The following is a 24,866-nucleotide window of genomic DNA, read 5'->3' as shown; positions in this document are numbered from 1 at the left end:
ACGATGTGATAAAAAAAAAAAGTTTTCAGCGCGTGGGAGGAGATTTGGAGTGACCTAATTAAAATGTTGGAATCATGAGAGGAATAAATTAAGAAAATGTCAGTTAGGCTGAGCTGGAGGAGGGAAGATTAAGAGGCGCGGATGCTGTCTGAGTTCTGCTACCGCCTTTAATCGCGGCTGCGCGGGAAAACGGGGCTGGAACAACAACGACAACAGTCGGCGTCGCCCCGATGTGGAGCACGCGTCGCGCACCCGCGGACACGCTGCACGCGAAGGAGAAGCGGAGCGGCGAGGCGGGCGGAGGAAGGGGGCGTTTAAAAAAAAAACGGGGGGGGGGGGTGCATGAAAAGCCTTTAACTCGTCTGACACAGCGAATGTTCTGTTCCTCAAACTTGAGGGAAACTGTGAAATGGAAATGGAAATACGAGAATAAAAATGCAAAGGAGAGACGGGAGCCGTGGAGCTTCATCAAAGTCGTCCCACCTTTGCTGTCTAAGCAGCTTAAGGTCTCCACATCATCACTGCACGGGAGCCGCGTTAAAGCCACCTGTTTATCCATCCAGCCAGGATCCCCACTGACTCCCCCCCCCCCCCCCCCCCCCCCCCCCATACATACCCCACCCCCCGTGGGGAGGCTCCATATGGGGCCAACGTGCCTCCGCTGCGGGAACATACGGACGCTGTCAAACCGCGTGTCGCCTGCATCACGGCAGACGACGGGAGCGCGCGCGTTGTCAACGCGGGGAAGAACCCAGACGAGACGAGAAGGGCCGAGGGAGCGGCGCGGGAGGAGGGGGGAGGTTGAAAGGACAGCAGGTGTTGGCGGAGGATGACGAAGTGACGCGTTGACGAGAGGCAGATAAGAGCACTTTGTATCAGCAGGACTCGGATGCTGCGCGCGCGCGCGCTCCGCTAAAGCACGAGATCTTTGATTCCGCGTCCCTTTGAAGTGAGTGACACCACGTGACATGCCCGTTAGTTCAACATGCGCCCGCTTCATCAGTTAAGTTGGATTCGGTGAATAACTTCCACGCTGAACAGGGTGTTACGTCTAATCCATTGGACAATAACCTCAGCAGGTTACATTTTGGAGCGGAATGAAATCGAACCGCCTCCCAGTGCTCGGGTGTCACACTTCAGCACCCAGACTCACACTGTGATAGCGTTTTTTTTGTGCAGTCGGCAAAAACAAAAAGCAACAGCAGGTCATTTGTTTCAATATAGCAGGAGATGTTTGCAACAAAGGGGGACGTTTTTGCTCCCTCTCTCTCCTCTCGCTCGCGCGCTCTCTCTCAATTCCTCGCAAAACCTCCCAGCAGCCGCGAGAGGCTTTACATAATTTCTGTCATCATTCTTGATCCTCTCCTGAGGACAGTTAGGTGTGTGGCGCGCCGCTGTCCCGTGCGATGCCGCGCCGCAGCGGCTCCGCGTCGCTGGTTACTGGTGATAGTGTCGCCGTAGCCGTGGGGCTACACTCCACTTAAGCTGTCACGCCTGTAATAAGCAGCAGACTCCAGTGTGTGGCCGCTCGTCTGCCGGAGCGCGCGCGAAGAGAGCGGATGCTGCGGCTTAACGCGCCTCGCGGGCCGGAGGCGTGACCGGCCGACCGGCCTCCGCCGCTCGTGTTCAGCCAGTCGGAGTCTTGGCTCAGATGAACCCACGCCTTGAAACAACAGATGTAATAAAACAGCATTGGTGTTTTTTCAAACACGTGGGGTTGCCCGAGCTCATTCTGATTCTGGCGGCTTGTCAACTCATCTCCATGGCAACGCTGCAACTGATGGGGAATATATTTGTAAAGAACACAAATGCTCTGCGTGATGTCATGATTAATCAAAACAGCTCGTGCTTCATTAACGATCACGGATAATATGCTGAATATTACCCTCTTGAACTGCGTTCACTTTTTATTTGGCTCTATTTTATTTATTGGGCTTTATTTTAATGAGGCTCAAAGTGTTGGAGATGCTGCTGTCTGGCGGCTTCTCGCTACGTCTCCAGTTTCACCCTCCCTCCGCTCGCTCGCATCCTCTAAATGATTTCTCCTCGTTTGCATCTTTACATCTGTATCTCATTTTCTCCTTTCTTTTTCCATGTTCCCCTTTTTTTCTCCTGCCTCCACCAGTTTTCACACAGTAGCTCTGTTGCCTCAGCACTTCTCCCACTGTGTGCGTCAGCTGCTCCCAGTGTGCGCGTGTGTTTACGTGTGTCTTTCTTCTCCCAGTGACATTTCCGTGCCAGGTGTGACAAATGGCAGGCGGAGAGGAAACATTTATTCCCTGTGGTGAGCTTAATTAGCCTATCAGCTAAGCCTTGGCACCAGCTTGTTTTGAAAAGCACACACACGTTTATCCTCAAGTAAGGATCCACCAACAAGTGCACACACACACACATGCACACGCACAAATCTCCAGCTCATGACCTGCATAGAAAATTGAACAGTGCAATTAAATGATGTGTAAATCACAGTTCCAGTACGTATTTTCCTTCTCCGTTTTCACATCCAGAGGGACGGGGCTGCAGCCATCCTCATCGTCTCTCTATTAGGAGGTTAAATGGTTTACAAATGATGGCTCTCCTCCAGCAGTTAGCATATGTTGGCAGTGCTGAGGGCGCACGAGGCCGGCGGGCAGGACTGGAGGAGAGGCGGCGAGGAGAGAGCACGGGCGTCTCTGCCGCGTGGACGCGCACGCGGAAACGCATCGCGCTGCTCCGCACCGAAACATCTGGCTCAACATCGGCCCGTCCGCCGGCGGAGGAGCCGCGTCGTCCCGTAACCTCCCGGCCGCCGAAGCCGCTCGGGGCACGCCGCTAATTAGACTCAGACCAACACAGACACACAAGCGCCTGAACGCGCTTTGCAACGAGCGGCGGCGTCTGAGTGCTCGTCTTTGTCTCCTCTCTCCTCAATGTGGGGACAAATTACAGACATTATTGGCTGCAAGAGCGACTCCCTGTCTGCTTCCTTCTCTTCCTCCATCACGCCGAGCCGGGGCCCTGGCTCGTCCCCGTGCACGGCAGCTGCAACCGGAGAGTTGAAAGCCAAAAAAAGGTGCTGATGTGTCTCCCTGCTAAGCACCGGGTTTCTGGGCTTTGATGCCGGCCAGGTGCCGGAGGAGGGAGGGCAACGCGCCCTTTGAGGAAGAAAAACGGAGGGGGCGAACACTGTAATTTGACCAGATTGAGCTGCACCTTGTTTCGGGTGTGGCCTCGTCTGGCGGCGAATGGCTTTTGATGTGAGGGTTAAAAGGTTTGCTGGGGGTTTGGAGCGGCTACCAGGCTTTTCTGTGGTGGGATCAGCATCGTAGAGTCAACAGTGAGAGGCGCCCGCAAGGTCATACGCTCTGACAGGCAAGCGTCAGTCTTAGCGCTCACCTTGGTGTCACACAGGGGTTAGACTTGGAGCATGTGGCTCACTGGATAATGAAGTCAATCCACTTTGTCCAGTCAGCAGTCGGCATTAGTGACAAGCCACTTGTTGGCATCCACCAGGTAAAGAGTCACGATAGAGTGACTGATATCTATATGAGTGCAGGCTAACTCCATAGCTGTAGTCGGCCACGCTGCATTTCACATAATGATGTAATACAAAAAAGAGCATTCGAGGTCAAGCTTCTCCTGTGTTTTTTTCCAAACAGGCTTAAAAATAATCAATAGCCCCTTTGATAAGTGCTGTTACAGTAATTATTGCAACAGAGAAAATAAATCTGTCACAGAGGAGCTAAAGACTCTATTTGAGGTCTGCAAAAACCAAGAAAGCTGCTTAAAGTCTGAAATCTCCTCCCGGGCCTCAGGATCTGCTGTGCTGGACAGTGGGGCCTTCAATCATTTAGAGGTTTTAATGATCTGGATGTCAGACCGAAAGATCGTATCGGCCGCCTCTCCACTCGTTATTGCCAGCTTAGGTGCTTAACTCCTCGCCCTGGCGTTCTCCCCCCCCTCCCCCGCCCTCCCCCGCTTCCCCTGTTTTGCTCTGATCTTTATCTTCCTGTCATCCCGTCACACAGATAACACTGGAGACTTGTGTGACTTTAGAAACTCATCAGCCGCATTCCTCTGCAGCTGTGGGCCACGGTAGGGCTACGGCGACGATGGAGGCGCCGCGGCGTCCGCTCGTTAGTGGCTTCGGCGCACAAGACGTCCTCGCGGACGGATTGTAATCTGCATGCACGGCATTAGGCCAGTGCCACACCTGGACCAGTGGCGCCTTTGGAAAAGTCATTTCTAGTGTCTTTCCGCTTCAGTAAACACTTGTGCTGCGCCCTGACAGATTTTCACCCACAGTTCTCTTGGCCGACTCTTTCCACCGGCTCCTTCTGAATCCCGCGAGACCGGAGAACTGTTTCTGTCTGACAGGAAAGAAATGATCGCAAGTCTGTGACCAGAGTCCAAATATTTCCTTTAAAAAAATCCTGTGTCCTGAACGGGTCACCGCTTACGCCTTGATGAATCAAGCATCTAGGACTCCACGGCCTGGTCCTGGTGCCTGGTCCTGGTGCCTGGTGCCTGGTGCCTGGTGCCTGGTACTGTACCTGGTACCTGGTCCTGGTGCCTGGTCCTGGTGCCTGGTCCTGGTGCCTGGTGCCTGGTACTGTACCTGGTGCCTGGTGCCTGGTCCTGGTCCTGGTCCTGGTCCTGGTCCTGGTCCTGGTCCTGGTCCTGGTGCCTGGTGCTGGTGCCTGGTGCCTGGTGCCTGGTCCTGGTGCCTGGTACTGTACCTGGTACCTGGTCCTGGTACCTGGTACCTGGTCCTGGTCCTGGTCCTGGTCCTGGTGCCTGGTCCTGTACCTGGTACCTGGTGCCTGGTGCCTGGTGCCTGGTGCCTGGTCCTGGTCCTGGTCCTGGTCCTGGTCCTGGTCCTGGTCCTGGTGCCTGGTGCCTGGTGCCTGGTGCCTGGTCCTGGTCCTGGTCCTGGTCCTGGTCCTGGTCCTGGTCCTGGTCCTGGTCCTGGTCCTGGTCCTGGTGCCTGGTGCCTGGTGCCTGGTCCTGGTGCCTGGTACCTGGTGCCTGGTACCTGGTGCCTGGTGCCATTTCCAAGTGATCTTACAATAATAACAGCCCAAACTGCTGTTTGCAGTCCTCAGCTCGTCTGGTTTGCTGCTGCTGCTAGGCACTAAAACCTCAGAGGTCAAGGGGGACACGAATGGACGTACTCTCAGTGTCCGGACAAATTTGCATGCATTTAGCCAGGGTTTCAAACTGGGATGTGACATTGCACAACATACTATCAGCCTTTTTCCTGAAACGTACAGCTTTCTTACAGGCGTATCTGTCCTCTGTTCGGCTAAAAACATTTTTCCTGTGCAGTTGTGCTCGCAGGACGAGCTCAGGCCTACACATGTAAGTCTCACATGATTAATGTTGTGCCTCTTTCCACCCTTTCACCTCGTTTTTCATCCCACCACCGTCGCGGCCCTCCTCCGAAATTCATTTCCTCTGCAGGTGTAAACGGAGCAGATAGGGTCCTAACCTGCGTGCGCTGCGGTTCTGCTGCCTGAGCGACACAGGTCACTGACAATTTATGTCATTTGCAAAATTTTGGGTCCCAGAAAAATGTCACCTGTGATCCGTGTCGCCTCGTTGTGGTCAGGTGGTGCTTGCGTTTTTCCTCGGCAATGCAGACGAGAGCGGGAAGCGATTTGACAAGTGTTGGGTTGTTGTTGCATCTTGTGGGTCCTGGGAAAACAAAACATAATTCATAAATGCAATAAAAATGGTTCCCATGACAACAGAGGGATAACGCATCAATATATTTCACAACATGGATTGTTATCATCTTATATAAGAAGCCAGAGCTTTGTCCATAAACACACTGACTTTCCTCTTTGCCCTCCTTCACTTTGCGTTGCTATCAGGATGGAAAAATTATTAAATGACTATGAGAATATTTGACCAAGATGTAAATGTGAGTTACAGCACTTAGTCTGTGCTGACTGATATGAATAGATCAGCGCATTTTACTGTTTGTAGCTCTGATCCGCAGCCTAAACATTCTGCCCCATTCTCAGACACAGCTGACCACAGGTAAAGCTAAAACCAGGCCTCGGTGACTGCTCTAGGAGTCTGAGACTTCAGAAAGCTGGAGGTTGAACGCTTTGTGACTGTCAATGAAACTGGTTCCAATGATTTGAGAATGTTTGTCAAACGCAAACAGTGGATTGACCCAAGCCAAAGGTTTTGGTGCTGATAGGTTGCTTGTTTGTTATGTAGTTTTTAGTCATTTTTGCCATAGTAAATAATATGAAGCTATTCACAGCAACAAAAGTAATTTTGCTTGTACTTTTTTCACTTCTGTAAATTGGTGTTACTCAGCATTGCGGTGTGAGCGTCTGGTGGCTCGTCCTGCTTAAATGTGTGGCTTTGGAAGCAAAACTGTAAACTCCCGCCGCCGCCGCGGTGCGATTCCCACCTCATTAGCATGCTGCAGTCAAACGCGGGCGGCTGAGAGAAGCGCACGCACGCCCATGCGCATGCAGAGATCGCTTGTTTTTTTTTCTTGCCCACAGTCCTGAATGTGAATGAGTGACGCTGGCACCAAGTCAGAACCTGTCAATCTTTGGCTGCGCTGCGACAGAAACGAGCTGAGCCCCTCTGACCCCTGCGCCGGGGTCACGCCGGGGTCACGATGGGGTCACGCCGGGGTCGCGCTGTGTCACAGACGTGTCACACATACGCCGGGAATCTCAACTACGTCCCCCGACACCCTCGCTCCAGAATCGCTGCCGTTTCCACCGGCTCGTACACTTTTGCTCTTCTATTTCTGTTATTCCTGACATCGGGCCTGACCTGAGATGCGCGGCCTCTTTGCTGTAGTGGCCCACTGCGCTACCTGACCAAGTGGCCTCCGTGCACGGAAGGGGCCCGTTCATTGTTGCTCAGTGGAGGCCCGTGATGTCACAGGGAAATCGCCTTCATCTCACAGTGCACAGAGATGCAGCCGCTCCCCGGCGTCTCTCTCTCTCTCTCTCCACTCTACCTTCTCTCTTCCTCCTCGCTCTTTTTCGCCGCCCCCCCTCTCCTCTCCTCTCCTCTCACTCTCTCTCTCTCTCTCCCTCCTCCTCATCCTTTCTCTCTCTCTCTCTCCGTTCTCCCTCTCTCTCTACTCTCTCTCTCACTCTCTCTCTTTCCCTCTCTCGTCTTTGTGCCCGTCTACTCTCTCCTTTCTGACAGTTCTTCTCTCTCTCTCTCTCTGTCTTTTTTCCCCCTCCATCGCATGGTGAATGGAATCTCATGGCTGTGCAGTTCAATCACTGTCAAGTGCATAGAAAAGGGGTCTCTTGTGCAAAATTTCATGATTCACAATTGATTAAATAGGGGTGTCATTTCATGGCTGAACAGGGAGGTGTGCAGGGAAGAGAGACGTGGCGGAGGGGGTGAAGCTTTTCATGCCTTTGTGAGGTATGGCTCAGCAATCGCCTGATGGGCCCCATTCAGAGCTGGAGATGTAAAGTTCTGGGGTTTATTCACACAGGGGAGAGAGAGTGGCGGGGGTGAGGGGACCCAGTGGGAGCACTGCCAATATCTCCTCATGGCTTGTTAAAGTGCTTTCATGCCCTTGGGAGATGCAGACCTAATATACTGTATGTTAGCAGTATGATTTAGATCCCTGTTGTCATGTGGAAAACTCCCAGGGTTCACCCAGCGTGGAGGAAGCCGGGGACAGAGCGGTTTCGAAAAGCCTATATGATTTGTCCGCGCTATAAAAAAGGAAGCTGACTGCAGTAGTTCTGTATTTTGGCTCTGCATTTCTGTCAATGTATTGAGTTGAGAGGTTTTTGAGAGCAACTTTAAAGTTAGAACTGTAAAACATGCAGAGGGCTCAGCTCCCCTGCACCTACAGTATTTTTCCTCACCTTAATCTTCTGATGGTGATGAGGATGATAAAGGGGAGCTCCTTCATAAATGAGATCAGTCAGTGGTTTGTGTGGGTAGAGTTATAATACTTTGTTGTGTTGGCCTGGGTGCTGCACTGTGCTGCGTTAGCTTTAGCAAGCAGCTAGTTTTGTTCTTTCATAAACCATCAGTCTCATTAAAAGCCTTCGTTCTACACTGAACACACACGTTTAGCTGTTTGCTGTGGAACTGAAACCACCATAGTGCAGCAGTGCTGTAGCTGTGCCTCCGATCACTCCCTCGTTCCCCACACTTTAGAAGCCCAGTAGAGTCGTAAAGTGGGACTCTAAACACCTATGAATCATGATTACTACGCGTCGTCACTGATCTGCAGAGCTAGAGCTGCACAGCGCTAAGTTATGTATCATAATACGGGCTAATTGCCGCCTGGAATAACTTTGAAAAGAAGGAGTGAACGCAGCTTTTGAAAAGTGGTCACATTTTGGCAATTAGGCAAACACTGGTTTTAATGTTGATATCAATGTGCGTTAGATGGTATCAGAAAGCAAATCTGGACATTTAAGAGTTACTCTTAACTTTATGGAGCCCCTGCCTTCACACACACACACACACACACACACACACACACACACACACACACACACACACACACACACACACACACACACACACACACACACACACATCCTTGTACTTCCATGGAAGTGAGGACCTCCATTGACGTAATGCCCCCTCTAGCCCCTCACCCTAACCATCACCATCACAACTAAAGGCAGACGTCTAACCTTTGCTCTAATCTGAACCAAAACTAAACTCTAACCTCAGCCCTCACATCTTAACCCTCTGTACTTGGCAGTACTTACACCCCCCAGGCCCCAGGGCCAGTGTGACTTGCATTATAACCTGGCACATCTGTGTGCATGTGAACAAGTGGGTCTAAAAATGTGTTGCTTGTGTGTTGTGTGTTTAAGAAAAAGATAGAGGGAGTTGAGACGAACCAAACCCAGTGAGACTCTGAGACTGACATTGGTGCTGTGTAAATCCTTGAGTTGTTTTACTGTAGGTTGTCTCTCTCCTTGTTTCCTTCTTCATCCACATGGCCATTTGATACATAAAAGCATCTTCTATAGTTTCTCATTCTTTTCCAATGTGGCTTTGCGTTATTTCCATAGCAGTGAGCAGATTTGAAATTTAATTATGCACATTTAATGACTCATTTACATTTCAAGAATTCATCTGATGCTTTTATCCAGACTGACATATAGTCAGTGCAAGAGATGAATCAGCCAGCAATCCAGGTATAGTAGCGCTTGAAGTAGTGGCCAGGAAGAACAAAGTGTGTTTTTTTCTTCTAATGCAGAACGATGGCAATTATACAGAGAAACGGCCGCGTGGAACTTATAGAGAGGCGGCACTGAACAAAGACCGCATGTCAGGACATATAAAGTGTCTCTCAAACTGCCTGGAAAGGAGCATAGATGTTTTTCATTAATATTTGCAGTAAATGTGTGTTAAACTTATGATTTTTAACATACAAAGTTCAAGCGAGGAGACAATTAAATAGCTCCAAAACAACCTACTAATAATTTAAAGTATACAGTATACTACTGTACAAAATATGGTCATAATTTAGACTTCACCAACTCAGTATCATAATCTGCATAAATAAAAGAATCACCTGTGTGGGTTTACCACAAGTGTGTAACATCATATTAGTGATGTCCAGATGTATCTGACATGACTGCACTGGTGTGGGCTTCATAAATCAACAGACTGTCAGGGAACATCAGTGTTCTGCGTGGGCTGAGCAATACATATACAAAATCAGAGCAGCCCTGGGGAGAAATTACTGCAAGAGATAAGAAGTATTGCAGTGGAATGAAATAGAGCAAACATATGTAGGGGAAGTATTTTTAATTCCTCTGTGGCCTCATAGAAACTCCTCAAATAATCCCCCACAGTTAATAAATTTCTCCTTATGCAGCTTTGTGGGTTTCATATTTGACTCGTTTGAGAAAGAGGAAGTCTTCTTTCTTCATTCGGCGCTTACACATTCAAAACGTCTTTCCGTCTCGCGCCCGGTGGAAATCCCTGCATGCAGCAACAGTCAGCAAAGACACACTAACACAGATCCATCAGAAATAGAGTGGAAATTCAACAGCAGTTTGTGAATACACCTCTGCCATCGGGTGAATACCCGCGAGTCTCAGCCTCAAGATCAGTGATTCTCCTCCACGAGTAGCTGATTGCAGCCATTTCTCTGTTTGGGGGGGATTCCCAGATGAGACAGATCTGTTTTTCTCTTTTATATTTCATCTCAGATAATGCATCCTTTCTCCAAATTTCACTTTCCAAATTAAGAGCTATTCCTCTTACTGTCTGTCGCTCCTTGTAACCCATTTGCACACACAAACACACAACTACACACATCTTTTTTCACCAATTTTCACTCCAGGCCTTGTTGCCGGGCACACAACAATAGGCTTCCTATGCAAACCAAGACCAGGCTGTTCAATCAGAGCTGCCGCTAATCATGTACAGTATTTGCGCGCACACACACACACACACACACACACACACACACACACACACACACACACACACACACACACACACACACACACGCATGTGACTAGCATTCCTCCAGACTTAGCTTCTGGAAAAGAAGGGGATTGAAAGGATTGACCAAGGGGAGTTTACCAGAAAGAAGCAAAATATTCGGAACTGGGCAACTAAAAAACATTAAAATCCTCTTGATTGAAGCATCAAAAATCATCTTTGTATTTCTTAATCTAGTTTTTCTCAAATAAACGTTTTCATTGACAAACGTCTTTCTGCGGTGGCTAATTGGGTTTAATAGCCGGAGTGTAAATCATGGAAGATGGGAACGAACAGCTGCTCTCGCCCCAAACTCTACAGCTGATAAGCCACGATAAGTAAGACTTCTGAGAAGTCACTAATCATTCGGGTCATTCCCCCGTCTACCCCGGCCCATTTCTCCTGGAGGTGTCCTGAGGTGCTGGAGCAGCTGTGCGCTAAAGCCTGTCAGCGTATCAGTCTCTCGTGCCGTGGCAGACGCCGTATCTTGCTCCGAGTGTGTCAGGGATTCAGTCCGGGTAATTAATCTGAGCTTGTTAGCCACATGGCACAGGGTCCGTAGCGGAGTGTGACCCGCACGCTGCTCACGACCCCGTACGACCTCCACACCCACCTGAACATGACATGCATGTTGTTGTTCCTGCATGTACGGCTGCATGTTCATGAGCAGTCGCGTGCCTGCGCTGACACCATACATACCACCGTACGCAGCGGCTTATCTCAGCTTGGCCTCGCTTGAATGATGGGTCTTAGAGTAGGCCAAGGGAGGGGGCGGGGCCAGACTGACACAGTTTCTGCCGCTACCTCGCTCCCCCGTCACGTCACGGCACTCGCACGTGGGCCTGCGACGGTAAATGATGTCATTAGGAAGGAGGCGAGAGGGCGGAGCTGGAGAAGCGCTCTCCTTCTCAGAGCGGGGGATGATACATGGGCCGGGGGAGGAGGGGGGAGGCACAGAGGGGTGAGGCTGGACAGGTGCTGAGAGAGATATGTGCCTTTTTCTCCCCCTCGCTCCTTCTCCCTCTGCTGCAAAGGAGATTGGCCAGAATAGAAAGGAAGCGCGAGAAAGGAGAAAAAGAGACAGGTGAAATATTTCCCCCTGTGGCAGAGGAAATGAGGACCACCTCTGTATTGGGAAATGGACCAAACCATTCCCAAAAGGGGCGCTGATAGTAACAGCCCCGCGGGCCTCTCGCTAAGCGCACGCCTACCAGTGATGGATGATTTTAACGTTTGAACCCCCTCCGCTTTGCCCTCGCAGCTCACCGCGTGTGTCTGCGTGAGCGCGTCTGTTCGCGCGCAGCCAGCGCCGTGCTCTCCAGGCGCTCCCGGGCTCCCCGGCGCTCCCGCAGAGCAGAAAACATTTCCCCTGCAAAAATCGATAGTTCCCCTCCGCTCGCAGCCCCATCTGCCGTCCAGCACAGCCCCAATCTCCAATGGCTGCCACTGCTATTAATTCTGTGCCCCACCGCTTCCTGCTTGGAGCCTGGTCTCCGAGATTAAAGAGCAACACGGCTACCGGAGTCCTCCGCTCACAGGAGGAGGAGGAGGAGGGAGAAGGGGGCGCAGTGTGAAGATTGTTTATCCGGAGGAATCTCCCCAGCGCCAGTTTACAAATACTACTCATTTCCACTTCAGGGCCACGTGGGGCCAACCTCGTCCCATCCGCGCCTCTTAATTTGCAACAAAGTAACGCGTTTGTGACGCCTCGCGCTCCCTCCGCCCCGAAGGAAATTAAATCATAACCAGCCGCGATGCGTTTGGAAAAGTCGTTTTATTTCCAGCAGTCTCAATATGATTAGTCCGTTAATCAGCCAGGGGATCGAATTTAAGCTCAAACAGTTGTAGTTGTGTAATATTTCATTATTTATGAAGCAAAATGGCCAAACCATGGATTCAGCTCTTCGGATGTGAGGAAGTGAAACATTCACGCATGATTCTCATTCTCTGGGATTTTTCACTTGATTACTGATTAATTACAAAAGAAAAAATAATAGTATGATGTCACCCGCTGAGATGATTCTGGTGCATCTTGTTCAATTATAAGTTTAATGACTAGAGGGTACTATCCATGTTAACTCGATGCCCTTCGCCTTGTGATTTTCCTGAATCGATGCTCAGTGATGGATAAACGCGCATTTGCTTTTTTCTGCAGCTGGATGAGGAGGCTGACGCTGCCATCATGTCTGGTGGCAGCGGGTTAGCTTCAGTTAGAGTCGGGAGTGAGTTAAGTCCCTCAACAAGACAAGCGTCATGTGGGATAATGTTTCATGTCATTAGATCAGAAACAGTAGCTGAATTTTACCTTTTGCTGTTTCTTTGTAGCTGTGCAAAGCCTGCAGCGCTTTGTAAATGACAATGATTGCACACATTAGCTTTCCCTCCCCTTCATCTGTATTGTTTTTTCTGTTATCACACAAGAACCCAAGCACATTGTGCAGACTCATCTTTAGCTGCAAGCTAGCAGCTACTGTAGCAGCTAGCAGCTAACAAGCGTCTGACATGTCAGTTTACCTCTAAACGTGTTTGCGCCGTCGTGTGGTGTCTGATGTTTCGCTAATCTGCGGTGTTTGGAGGTATTTGCTCACTTAGACCAGTTTAACCATGTCCTCCAACTTCTCATGTTTCTCGCAACGGGACTCGGAGCAGGAGTATCTGTTTCTCCAGCGCAAACACGCGCTGTCTCTACTTTGCTCGCCTTCCGTCGTCCTCCCAAACACACACTCTTAATCCACAAGAAGCATGCACTGTACAAACATAATCGCAAATGCACACACACTCATTTTACCTCTGCAAACATCCAGTGACTCGCGCGGCGTGGATTAGTCGCCTAAAGCGTTCCCTTTGAAACTCAGCAAGTAGGGATTTCTTTTTAGGTGATCACTGGTCCAAGCAGCTGTTACACGCAGGATTAGCAGGTTCTGCCATTCAGACAACACGGCCTGTTTAAACTGGCGCGGTGAAGACTGTAGGGGGAGGAGGGGACCGCTGCGACGGGGAGGGAGGAGGGGAGGAGACGAGGAGACGGGGACAGATGATGAGAGGAGCAGAACGGAGACGTGTGAGGAGAAGTGTGAAGGAGGAGAGGAGTCGGAGATAAAGGGAGAATCCGACCTCAGCCAAGGAAGCAGCTTTAGGGGAGCTGGGAATGAGAATACCGCTCTTCCTCTGTTTTCGCTCACTGTTTGTTTCTTGTCTCGCTCATATAATATCATGCTCCTCCTGTCTCTCCATGTGTGAAAGAGTGCCAAGCAGCCACCTTTGTAATTGCGCTAGTACAAGGTGTTAGCAGGGAGGAAAGGTTGATGGGCTGATAACAGGGCGGCTTTAGGGGCGCCGAGACATTTCCACGCCGCGCGCTCGACTCGGTAACATCTTAGTTGCTCTCCTCGTATCTCTCACCTCCTTCTGCTTTCATCTGTCACACAGCTCGTATCAAGCGCGCCCTCCTCCCTTTCTTCTCCTCCTCTGTTGTCTTATAAAGGGGGAAACACATCAGAGCCTCCTGTCATCGGGAGCTCCATCCTTCCTCGGCTGCTGTTTGCCGTGTTTCCAGCTGCCTGCCTCTTCCTCTCGTGCGTCTAGCAAGGTGTGCAGCATCAGCGGCGGCGGCTTTTTTTAGCTTTCCGTTTGATGCATGGCGGCACATTGCACCGGAACAAGCCGGCGCTTCCTGGGAGCGCGACTCACGCCTCGTGTCAGGGCTCCTTCGCCTCACGCTCCCACTTTCGCTCATTACCCTTTCTCCCCTTTCTGCTCTTCTTTGCTTTCAGCCCGTTCTACTGGAACGATAGGGAAATCGTACATCCAGACGTCCGCACACACTCCATCTCACGCGTGTAGATACGAGCGCGCGGCGAGGCTGCGACTATTTTAGCTCCAGTAAAAAGGGGTTTCACACATGCAGACGCATCTACGGTGTCGAACACAGACTCGCACTCGTGTTCTGGCCTTTTATCCTTTCCTGCTAATCTGTTTACAGCGTGCTAGGCTCATTTGAGGGTGAATTTAATTGAAACCAGGGCTAATCTAATGACGGCACAGTCCTGCATCACCTCCAGTTAGGTTGCACCTTGCAGGCTTCACAACCAGTACCTTGCTGCTTCATTTCATGGCTCACGCTTCAACGCAGCACTGCCCACTCACACACGCCACATTGATTGTTAATCCAACACTTGATTTGCACTGCGCTCGCTCAATTCTGATCTTGTTTTTCTTGTTTGTGTCCACCCCCCCTTCCCCCATTCGCCCCCTCGCTGCAGGACGGATATTACTCCCACCGGCCGAAGGAGAAAAGTAGAGTTGACAGCAACAACGAGAACTCGGTGCCCAAAGACTTTGAGAACATAGACAATAGTAACTTCGGGGCGCGCTCCCAGCCGCACCGCCAGTCCGTCGGCGCCACTAGCAGCAAGCAGCAGCGGGAGCATCTGCAGGAGAAGGCCCACGCCCAGCAGCAGGCGTGGCGGTACAACGCCCCCAACCTGGGCCGAAGCTCCAACGAGGTGCTGCCCGTGGGCCACCAGCCGCTGGCGGTCAGCAACAACACCTCCTACCCGGGCGGCGCGCGGGGGCCGCGGCAGCACTACCGCGCCCCGCAGGCCCCGCAGGCCCAGGAGCAGCATCGGCACCAGCACCCCCACAGGAGGCAGGCCACCGCGGCGCCACTGGAGGTGACCTACGACCAGCCGCACAAGTGCGAGATCAGCGGGAAGGAGGCCATATCGGCGCTGTCGAGAGCCAAGAGCAAGGAGTGCCGGCAGCAGATTGCCGAGGTGTACTGCAGGCACAGAGAAGGGCAGCTGATGCCGGAGAAGGTCACCCGCTACTGCCCCCTAGAGGGTGAGTCCATCAGCGTTGGTAAATGGATGGATAGCGTTCATGTTCATGTCTAGATGCGATTACAGGTATTTGTAGCACTACTAGAAGAACAACTCCGTCATACTTGGGCATCAAATTCCTCCACTTCTAGTTCTTCATAATGAGATTCTCCAAAATGCCTTTTAGTTAAATTAACAAATGTTTTAATCCATGGACAAAAGCAGGATGGGTTCAGGTTGTGTCTATACTGTAGGTACAGTAAACACAACTAAAGTATACTGAATAACTACAACACATTTAAGACTAAATATAAATTCTATCACAAGTAGAGACACTTTGGAACTAAATTGCTCATCTCAGATCAGTTTTTAAAGGTCTCCAAATAAAACTAAGGTAACTGAGATCTGTTTGCTTAGTAAAAGTACTGAAAATATTGCTGAAACATTGTCAGCGTCTCCTCTGTATTGTTTGACATTTAATTTTTTTTGTGTTTATTTCCTCCAACTCAGTCGTGAAGGCTTTTTCAGGAAATAAACAATATCTGCAAAGCTAAGTACAAAGAGTGCGCGCTGACCAGCTGGGCTCTGGTACGCGCCATAGTTAAATGTTCCCCCGTTCTGCTGATTTCTTGACAAAGGCAAGAAATGCCTTGTTGCTGATGTGTAATTGGTGAAGTAAATCGTTGGAGAAAATGCAGGATGTTGCTTGTATTCTCTCCAAATTGGTTTCCAATTTTCATTTGTTTTGTTTTGTCAAGCTGGCCACAGAACACAGGTTCTTCATTTTTTTTCTCCTCAAAGTCATGGGCGCGCGAACACACACACACACACACACACACACACACACACACACACACACACACACACACACACACACACACACACACACACACACTTTTCTCCCAAAGAATTTATGGACATCTGCAGTCTGGTTGTGAATTCTGTAAACAAAATCTGTTGTGGCTGCAGCCATCAGTGAGCAGCACGCATCAGCAAGCATGTTTAAACGAACGGCACATACGCACACATTGACACACACGGGGAATGGACTAAATAAAGTATGGACAGCAGGGGAGGAGAAGAAAGCCATTATACATCCGGCCTGTTCAAGCCAGATACAGTACCTTCCCAAGCCGTCGCCTGCGCTGTTCGAACTCGAGGAAGCCACAGTGACTTGGCAACTTTTCCACATTCCCGAGAGCGGGGATATCGTTTGTCTGAGCCTAAGCTCCTGTCATCTCAAACCCAGCAACTCACCAGCCCAGTCAAACTGACAGTTTGATCAACAGAGACAAAGAAATTGAAAGGGGCTTTCCCCTGGTGGCGGGGCTGTAACGACGCGACGGCTAAATGAAATCACTTTTCTTTCTCACCCTGCGCCTGCTGCCTGCTAATGCGCGAGCCCTTCGTCTTTCTCGCTGCCCTCCTCTGTTTCCCATCCCAATTTAGGCTCTAAACTTGTTAGCGCAAACCTGTCCAATTTGATTTGTTAGGGATTCTGTCCTTGAGGTCTTGGCTGGATTAGCAATTGTGTTAGCCGTAGCATTAGCATCACAGGACTGGCTCAGATATGCTGGGTGACCTTTAGACACATTTAACAATAATGTGCCATAATGGTGACGTTTAACATATATTTAGACATGAATGACACTTACAGACACAGTGTGTATGGTGTCGTGGTTTAAATGGTTTCTCTTAAACACAAAGCAGCAAATGGAGCTGACTAGCAAGATACACATCCATAAATTACATAAAGGAAAGTTTTGTTGCTGCATTTTACCGTTACTTCAGATTACATACGTTTAATACACCATTCATAAATTATAAATCTTATTATTTTCAGTCATGACATCACGTGGTTCCAATCATGATAACAACCTTGTAGCAAGGTCTGTACCAAGTACCTTACCCAGAATGCATTGCAATGCCAATTGTATTTTTAAAACCAAATGTATAACAACAACAAGACATGTTCCTTTAAGTCAGGATTCCCTTTAACTTCCTGTTGATACCTGGTCCTCTTAAACAGGAATGCGCTGCATGCGCTGCTGGTGACTAATTGCTGGTGAGTTGAGCAGCTGTTGCTAACTATCGGCAAATGCGTGCTGTGCCCATCAACTGTCATTTTGTGTTTAAAGGCACGGAAATAAAACGTGCAGTGGTATTCATATAAATCAGCGTGGTTTAAATGTCTGTAAGCCGATTTTTTGTACGACTTTAATGATCAATCAACATCCCCGATACCTTTTCAAACAGAATTTCCTACAAGCCCTTTAGGGTATAGCTCAGCTCTTGTTTTTACCTCTCTAATGAGCAGTTAAGATGGAAGGTGGGTAAAAGCCTGAAGTTACACAAGATGATGGAGGAGAGCGGGGCCGATCGCAGATGAGGGAGAGGCCGTTTAAAAGATTGATGGCGACGGGAAGGTTGATGAAGAGTGATGACTTCAAGAGAAGGCTTTCTGTTTTTCCTTCAGGCATCCAGGCCTGCACTGAAGTACCCATGAAGCTCCTCTGCAGATAAACACACAACCTTGACAAAACTGACAGTAAAATCTAAGTTCACACACACACACACACGCACACACACACACACACACACACACACACACACACACACACACACACACACACACACACACACACACACACACACACACACACACACACACACACACACACAAGCGGGGCTCATTAGTTCAGCTAGCTAGCATAGCATACCCTCTCAAAGTGCTTTGTGCAGCGACTGGCCAATTATCCATGTGCAAAGCAAACTAGTGAACCTTCTTAGCTGGCCACCAATTACCGTTCAATCTGATACGGCCCACATACGATTTCCCCCCTGAGATGTCTCGCGCACAAGCAGAGGGAGAGAGAGAGAGAACAGAGGGAAATAAATATGTGTGACTGACAGGAGCCACGGCCAATTAGAACCAAGGGAGCATGTCATTAAGCTCACCCGTGTGGTCAACCTTTAACGAAAGTCATGTTGGACACATACCCTTCAAATTAAACGAATGAGATTAGTTTCACAGGACGGCCCCTGTTTCCCTATCTCCTTCTTGTCATCTCGTGTAAACAAGACAAGTTGGACACTTCCTATTAAATTTTGAGTAATTGTAGGATGTCGGGCCCAGACAAGGAGAGGAGTTGGGAATAAACAGCCCCCACTCCATTATTCCCTCAGCTTCCGCTACTTCTTCAGCACAGACAGACTCCTGGGAACTGAAGTCCCAAATTATAGACATTAATCTCCTTAAGGCACTCTCTGTGAACAAACGCCTCATAAGCTCCATGTGCACATTTACTGCAACACCATACTGTAAGATTTCCAAACAAACAATGTCTGTGATGGTATTACAGGGATTTGGCGGAAATGCTTCAAACCCGAGTTTCAGGGTTTGAAGTGGGAGCCTTTGTTTTACTGAGTGGTTAAGGGTGGAACAACCTCCCACAGCGGAGATAGGCGAGGTTACCAGAGATGATTGGAATAGTTCAATTCGATAGGCCACAGCCAGTGCGCCGTTCACCTGCATGTGTGTTACTGTCAAGGCGTCTTATGGGACATAGAAACCGTGGTGCATCGTCAAGCCAATCTCTCCCCTGCCTGCAAGCCACAGAGAAACGGCTTATAGGATTCCTGTCTGCAAGTCAAGAGTAGTCCATCTGAAATGGTCATACTTCCAATTCAATCACATAAGAAAATGGATGAGTGGTTTGTAGGTTCCTGAGCTTCTTGTTCCACCGTGAGGTTGAAGGAGACGTATTCCAGTGTGTACTTCTGTGTTTATTTATTTGCATCTTCTTCTCCATAATCTTGACGAATGTGGCCTTCTGATCCGATCTGATGTGTGTGACACAGCGTAGAGCAAAAAGAGGTTACCCTTGATATACGACAGCTCTAAGATGTTTTTCAAGGCGTAATAATTCTATTGTAGTCTTATGGTACTGTATACTGACCAGAGGGGTTGTCATAAATTGAGTACCTCAGTTTAAATGGCAGAACTGAAAATGTTAAACATCCATTAAATTATGACCTATTAATATGCTATTCATGCCTTATAGTCTCATCAGTGTGTTGCTTAGCTACTGTTTTTCAACATTAGGTGGGAGATGATTGTGTTCACATTTGACTTCTTTGTGCCTTGAATATATTTAAAGCCTTGAGTCTCATCGAGCAAATAACACATTTGATTTTGTAATCAAACACATAAACAGCTTCTGATTGCATCGCCGGCAAAGACGGTGCGAGACATTCACACAAACACAAATATTGCGTGTTGTCCTTGTGCAGGTAAGGCGAACGTGAACGTCCAGTGGGACGAGGACTCTGCCGAGAGCTTCCCAGTGAAACCAGTGAGAATAGCGTTCGTCCTGGTGGTCCATGGCCGAGCCTCCCGGCAGTTTCAGCGCCTGTTCAAGGCCATCTACCACACCTCGCACTATTACTACATACATGTCGACCAGGTGAGTCCCTTCTCTGATATAAAGCCAGCCCATCTATTTCATTGTCAGTCGTCTTTGCTTGGTTTTATTGAGCTGTCGATGTCTTCGTTACAGCGCTCCAACTACCTGCACAGGCAGGTGCAGGCTCTCGCCGTCCAGTACCCCAACGTGAAGGTGACGCCCTGGCGCATGGCCACGATCTGGGGCGGCGCCAGTCTGCTGACCATGTACCTTCGCAGCATGGCCGATCTGCTGGCGATGAGGGACTGGAGCTGGGATTTCTTCATCAACCTCAGTGCTGCGGACTATCCCATCAGGTAATGGAGAAGCACCCCGCAGCTCAGGCTGCTGTCTGGTAACATTAGGAAACAGCCCCCTGAGGAAGCTGTCCAGTGTCGCTGCCAGATGTGCACCCAACACTTTACTGTTTAAAACGCCAGTCACCATATGTGCAGAAAAACACAGGCCACTTTGAGCCAATACAGTATGGAGGAAATTCAATACACAGTGGTCTGGGTTCCTGTGGTTAACTGTGAGCTTTAAATACAGAGTCACTCCAAACCAAACAGATCAATGAAGTGAAACCTCTGCTTTTCTCTGACACTATTCACACTGTCCGCGCCTCCTGTTCCGAGTCCGTGCGTCTCTGCTGGCTCTGCTTTGTATACAGTGGGTTACATGGTGAACTGATTGCAGTTTAATTGCTGGGGGTCAATACCCATTGACTATCCATGTCTGTTGTGTACTGTACATTCCGAAAAGTCATCTCCCTGCTAGAAAACATCCCCTTTAAAGAGGCTGTAAAAGGTAATTAAAAGCCACAAAGTCGACGTGGGCCCGACATGAACTAATGCAAACAGGCTATTGGAGGAGAAATTTTCGTGACTTGTACTTTTTTATGGGAGTTTACAGTCCTTCTGGGAGTTCAGGGTCTGCTGAGTTTTTGATGTAGCTCTGCAGCAGCCAATTAAAATCTTCCTATTAGGAGGAGAGTTATCTCCTCTGCACAGCCAGATGTCCACCAGTTGAATTCAGACAAGCTTTAATGGCCACTGGGTAAAAAGGAACTGGAGCTGATGTCTCCACAGCTGGAGCCAGGATGCGGGGGCAAAATTAAATGTTGTTCACGCAGGAGTTTCGCCTTGTTGTGTTTAGCTGTTGATGGATGAACACCTCTGATCTCTCTGCGCATGTGACTGTTTCTGAACCGCGGTCCCCAGAGAGCGGTTTAGCATCGTTCAGTACTTGCCCGCGTGCGACCGCGCATATTCATCCTTCACGCCGCCGCAGCGCCGAGGAGAGTCGTGTGTGCGATCGCCGGGACATTGTTTTCATTCCATCTCTTCGCCTCCTCATATGCACGTTGGTGATGTAGTTGAGAAAAGGGCTGACGGTGGCGGGTTTTCAAGCCGCCTGTGCTGGGAAACTAAACGACTGATGGAGCACAAGAGGAAGCTGAGAGGCAGAAGTGACAGCGAGGGAGCGAGAGCAAGCGGTTAGGGAAAGGGAAGCGAGAAGGAACTGCGTGTTTTCGATCCATGCAATATGAAAATATGCAAATAGCCCACTTGTATCTTTGCTTAGAAAGTGCATTTGTAACCACAATTCACCAAGTCTGGGAATTGCGTATTACCAAACTGAATTTGCAGATATGTTGTTTTTAAAGAGGCAGGTCTGAGCTCGAGCCCCTGTGAGAAGGAGCATCCGAGCTACTCGAGAGTCCTCGGGCAGCTCGGATGCTGAAACCCATTCAGCTGTTGTGTGGCTGATGCTCCTTTATGATGTGTTTGGGAAGAGGATTAGGCAGAACGAGGCATTCTTCCTTCACGAAATAAACACATCAGCATTACAATGTCATTATGGAGTCGCACAGACGAAGGTGTCGGAGGAAGCAGATGCCTCCGTCCTGCTCGTCTACAAACGTTCTGAACTCATCACATCACATCCGTCCAACAGAAAACGCCCAGCATTTGCTTCAAGCGCTTGCTCACCCTACACCCTGTGATGGTACAGCGATGGTGCCATGAGGAATGCGGGGGGCTCCCGTGCCCCATGCCGCCCTGACTACTGCAGTTGTTATCAGTGGGACTGTGGACAAGCATTATTTCCCCTGTAATTCCCTGATAATGTCCGTCCTGCCGCATGGATGAGTCTCAAAGGCAAACCCAGAGCCCCTCACACCAGCAGAGGGGCTGTGTGTCCGGGGGGGGGGGTCTGCTGTGTGTGTGTGTGTGTGTGTGTGTGTGTGTGTGTGTGTGTGTGTGTGTGTGTGTGTGTGTGTGTGTGTGTGTGTGTGTGTGTGTGTGTGTGCGTGTGTGCGTGTGTGTGTGTGTGTGTGTGTGTGAGGATGATTTACACACTTGCTTTGTCAGGGAGTAAAACCCTCTTTCCCAGCTTTTATCTACACATTCCCCTCGCTTTTAACTCCTTTTTCCTTTAAAGCTCCTTTCATAGACTTTACAGCAGCTTTTAAGAAGCCTGAGCTTTGTAAGACAATGACTGGCTGCAGGCATCGTATCTTCTAATCTTTTTCACTTTGTCATCTGTGCCTTAGCACATGAGAAGTGTTGCATCTCATATTTTAGCTTTGTTTCATTAGTGAGAGGTGTCATTTCCTGCTGGGAAAAAAAGAGCTTTGAAAGTGTAATTCGGCAAACTTTCAAAATTAAAAAAACTTGAAACTGAAAAAGTCGTTACTGTTTTTTTTTTTTTTTTTTTTGGGTCGATTTTCCAGGACGGAAATGATGAATGAACGATCCGTCTCTCATCTCTTTCAGTGTGGGCTCCCAATCTGACAGCCATGGCATTCATTACTCCACTGGAGTAATACATTTCAAGGCTTTGTTTTAAAAAGGGCACGCTGTTAATTTAAAAGTAATGTGGAGGAAGTGAAACACTGGCATAATGATCAGGTCTAATTGGCTACAGGACTGAAAAGGTTCACGTTGTGTTGTGTGTGTGTGTGTGTGTGTGTGTGTGTGTGTGTGTGTGTGTGTGTGTGTGTGTGTGTGTGTGTGTGTGTGTGTGTGTGTGTGTGTGCGTGTGTGTCACAGAGCGGCCACAGGCCTGACAGTAAGCAAACTAGACCCGGTGGACTGGGTGACCACTCAGGTGGCAAATGTAGAGCTTGACATAAATTCCTCGCTGCGTGTGTGTCTGCGTGTGTGTCTGCGTGCCTGCGAGCGCTCGTGTGCGTCTCTGCGGATGGATTGTGTATCACCGCTGCTCGTACAAGCAGATGCACAGAGCGTACGCGCGTGCGTCCGTACGTGTGGGAAGTGGAGTTAGAGGAGACTGCGTGTGTCTTTACAGCACATCGTCAGGGAGGCTTTATGGCTCAGGACCTCCTAAGATAAACCCCCAGGCTGTGAAATTGCTCCTTCAAGAGAAAATGACATTAATATGCACTTGTCCCTCCCCCCACTGATCCTTGAGCTTTTTACCAGAGCCGCGCTGCTCTATTAGAAAGACAAGCCAAGCCATCATGAAAGGCTCCACCACAGATGAAATGTTAGAGCCATTGACTGGGGCATAGCCTGCAGAGCAAAGCTTTTAGCCTGTCTGGCCTGTGCATGAGGAAGTAGACTGCTCTACAATGTAAAAGCAGCATGAAGTCATTCATCAAAATCATGGATAGCACAATCTTTTGTATAAAACTAAACAGTTCTAACGGCTAGAGGGGCCACAGGGACTGACACCGCGGGCCACCGGGCCCTGCCATTGATCAGAATGTGCCCGTAAGCCGCTCCGTACAGCGTTAACATCTACCTCTGCTCAGGAATATATTTGGATTACTGCAAAGTGCACGTTTGACCTTCACACTGCACACTCACTGTATGCAGGTATGTGCAGAATTTTAAAGCCTGTTACGGATCCGTGTCCAATTTACATAAATGCAATGTGCACAATTGAAACCTCCAGAGCCCCGACATGAGGATGGACTCAGGAGGAGCAGAACACGTTATGCCTAAAATGGAAAGCACTTACTGTACATATTAACAGATTCCACACTGAAGATTTAATGGGAACATAAATTACATTTATTACAGAAGTCTGAAATGCCAATTGTTATTTCATGGTTACATCTTTGCCTCAAAACCTAGAGAGGATGCTTATATAATAATGAATAAATAATCAAGCGATTGCTGATATTGTTGCCGGCTGACAGTGACCCCACATCCACCACTCACGGCACGTAACAGCAAATCGGCTTTCAGGGAGCTTTTAAAGTCATAGCGAAACAGACGTAAAAGCCATTTTCGCCTTCTGTAAAGTGAAACTGAATAGTTCGTGCATGTATTATAGGAATGAATATGTGACTCAAACATGGCGCCCACGTGTTCCGCCGAATAATGCTTGTCTGACACACAAACCAAAATAGTGTGCCAGCTCCCGGATCTGCTCACATTATGTGATGCGCTGCAGTTTAGGAACAGAACTCATAACAGTAACACTCACTCTGACACCTTCATGAATATTAAATTCATAATGAGTAATAATCTAAACTGTTTTGCACTTCCAGGTATCTACATTTCTTTAATAAGTGTGGTCTACATGGAAGTTATCATTAGAATTTGCAACTTTATTTTTTATATTTCTTTTTTTTTGCTTTCTTGTTGCCAGCAGCTGTTATCAGAGAAGCGTAACGTTCTGTGGACCGGCGACATGGCACCAACTAGAGAGAGAGAGAGTCGAGGCAGACGTTAGAGCCTTGCTCAGTGACTGGATGTTTAAACTGACACTTTGCCGCGTCAGCATTACAAACACACTGTCCTTGTCGTCCGCTGCTAGTTTGCGTTTCCTCCAAGTGGCCTCAGTTAAGCAGGAACTTTTTTTATAGCATCCAAGAACAGGTGGATGTATTTGCAAAACTGTACTCAGTGTGCACCGCCCCCATATGTTTCCCAGTCAAATGTAAGTTGTTTCCCTGCTTTTCCAGGACCAATAACCAGCTGGTGGCCTTCTTGTCCAAGTACAGAGACCTGAACTTCATCAAGTCCCACGGCAGAGACAACGCCAGGTGAGTCCTACATTTACTGGCTCCCTCTGTGCACCGCCTCACCTGTGCCCGCGCTCGCCCGCCAGCTCGGCGCGGTCGCTCACCCCTAATGCAATTAGCTCCCATCTGTGGCTTCATTAATTAACCTTC

The 24,866-nt window shown here is 49.0% G+C and overlaps 1 protein-coding gene across 1 annotated transcript in view; it reads left to right on the top strand.

Annotated features, from left to right (window-relative positions):
* Positions 1–24,866, top strand: part of xylt1 (xylosyltransferase I) — a 58,169-nt gene that overhangs the window by 14,342 nt on the left and 18,961 nt on the right. The window contains exons 2-5 of the mRNA XM_029131078.3: positions 14,715–15,294; positions 19,566–19,738; positions 19,832–20,034; positions 24,657–24,737. Coding sequence (XP_028986911.1) covers positions 14,715–15,294; positions 19,566–19,738; positions 19,832–20,034; positions 24,657–24,737 — 1,037 coding nt within the window. The remainder of the gene's footprint in view (positions 1–14,714; positions 15,295–19,565; positions 19,739–19,831; positions 20,035–24,656; positions 24,738–24,866) is intronic.

Source organism: Betta splendens, chromosome 1 (assembly GCF_900634795.4).
Source record: "Betta splendens chromosome 1, fBetSpl5.4, whole genome shotgun sequence".
Classification (NCBI taxonomy): Eukaryota; Metazoa; Chordata; class Actinopteri; order Anabantiformes; family Osphronemidae; genus Betta; species Betta splendens.
This window is presented reverse-complemented; position numbering and strand designations above follow the sequence as displayed.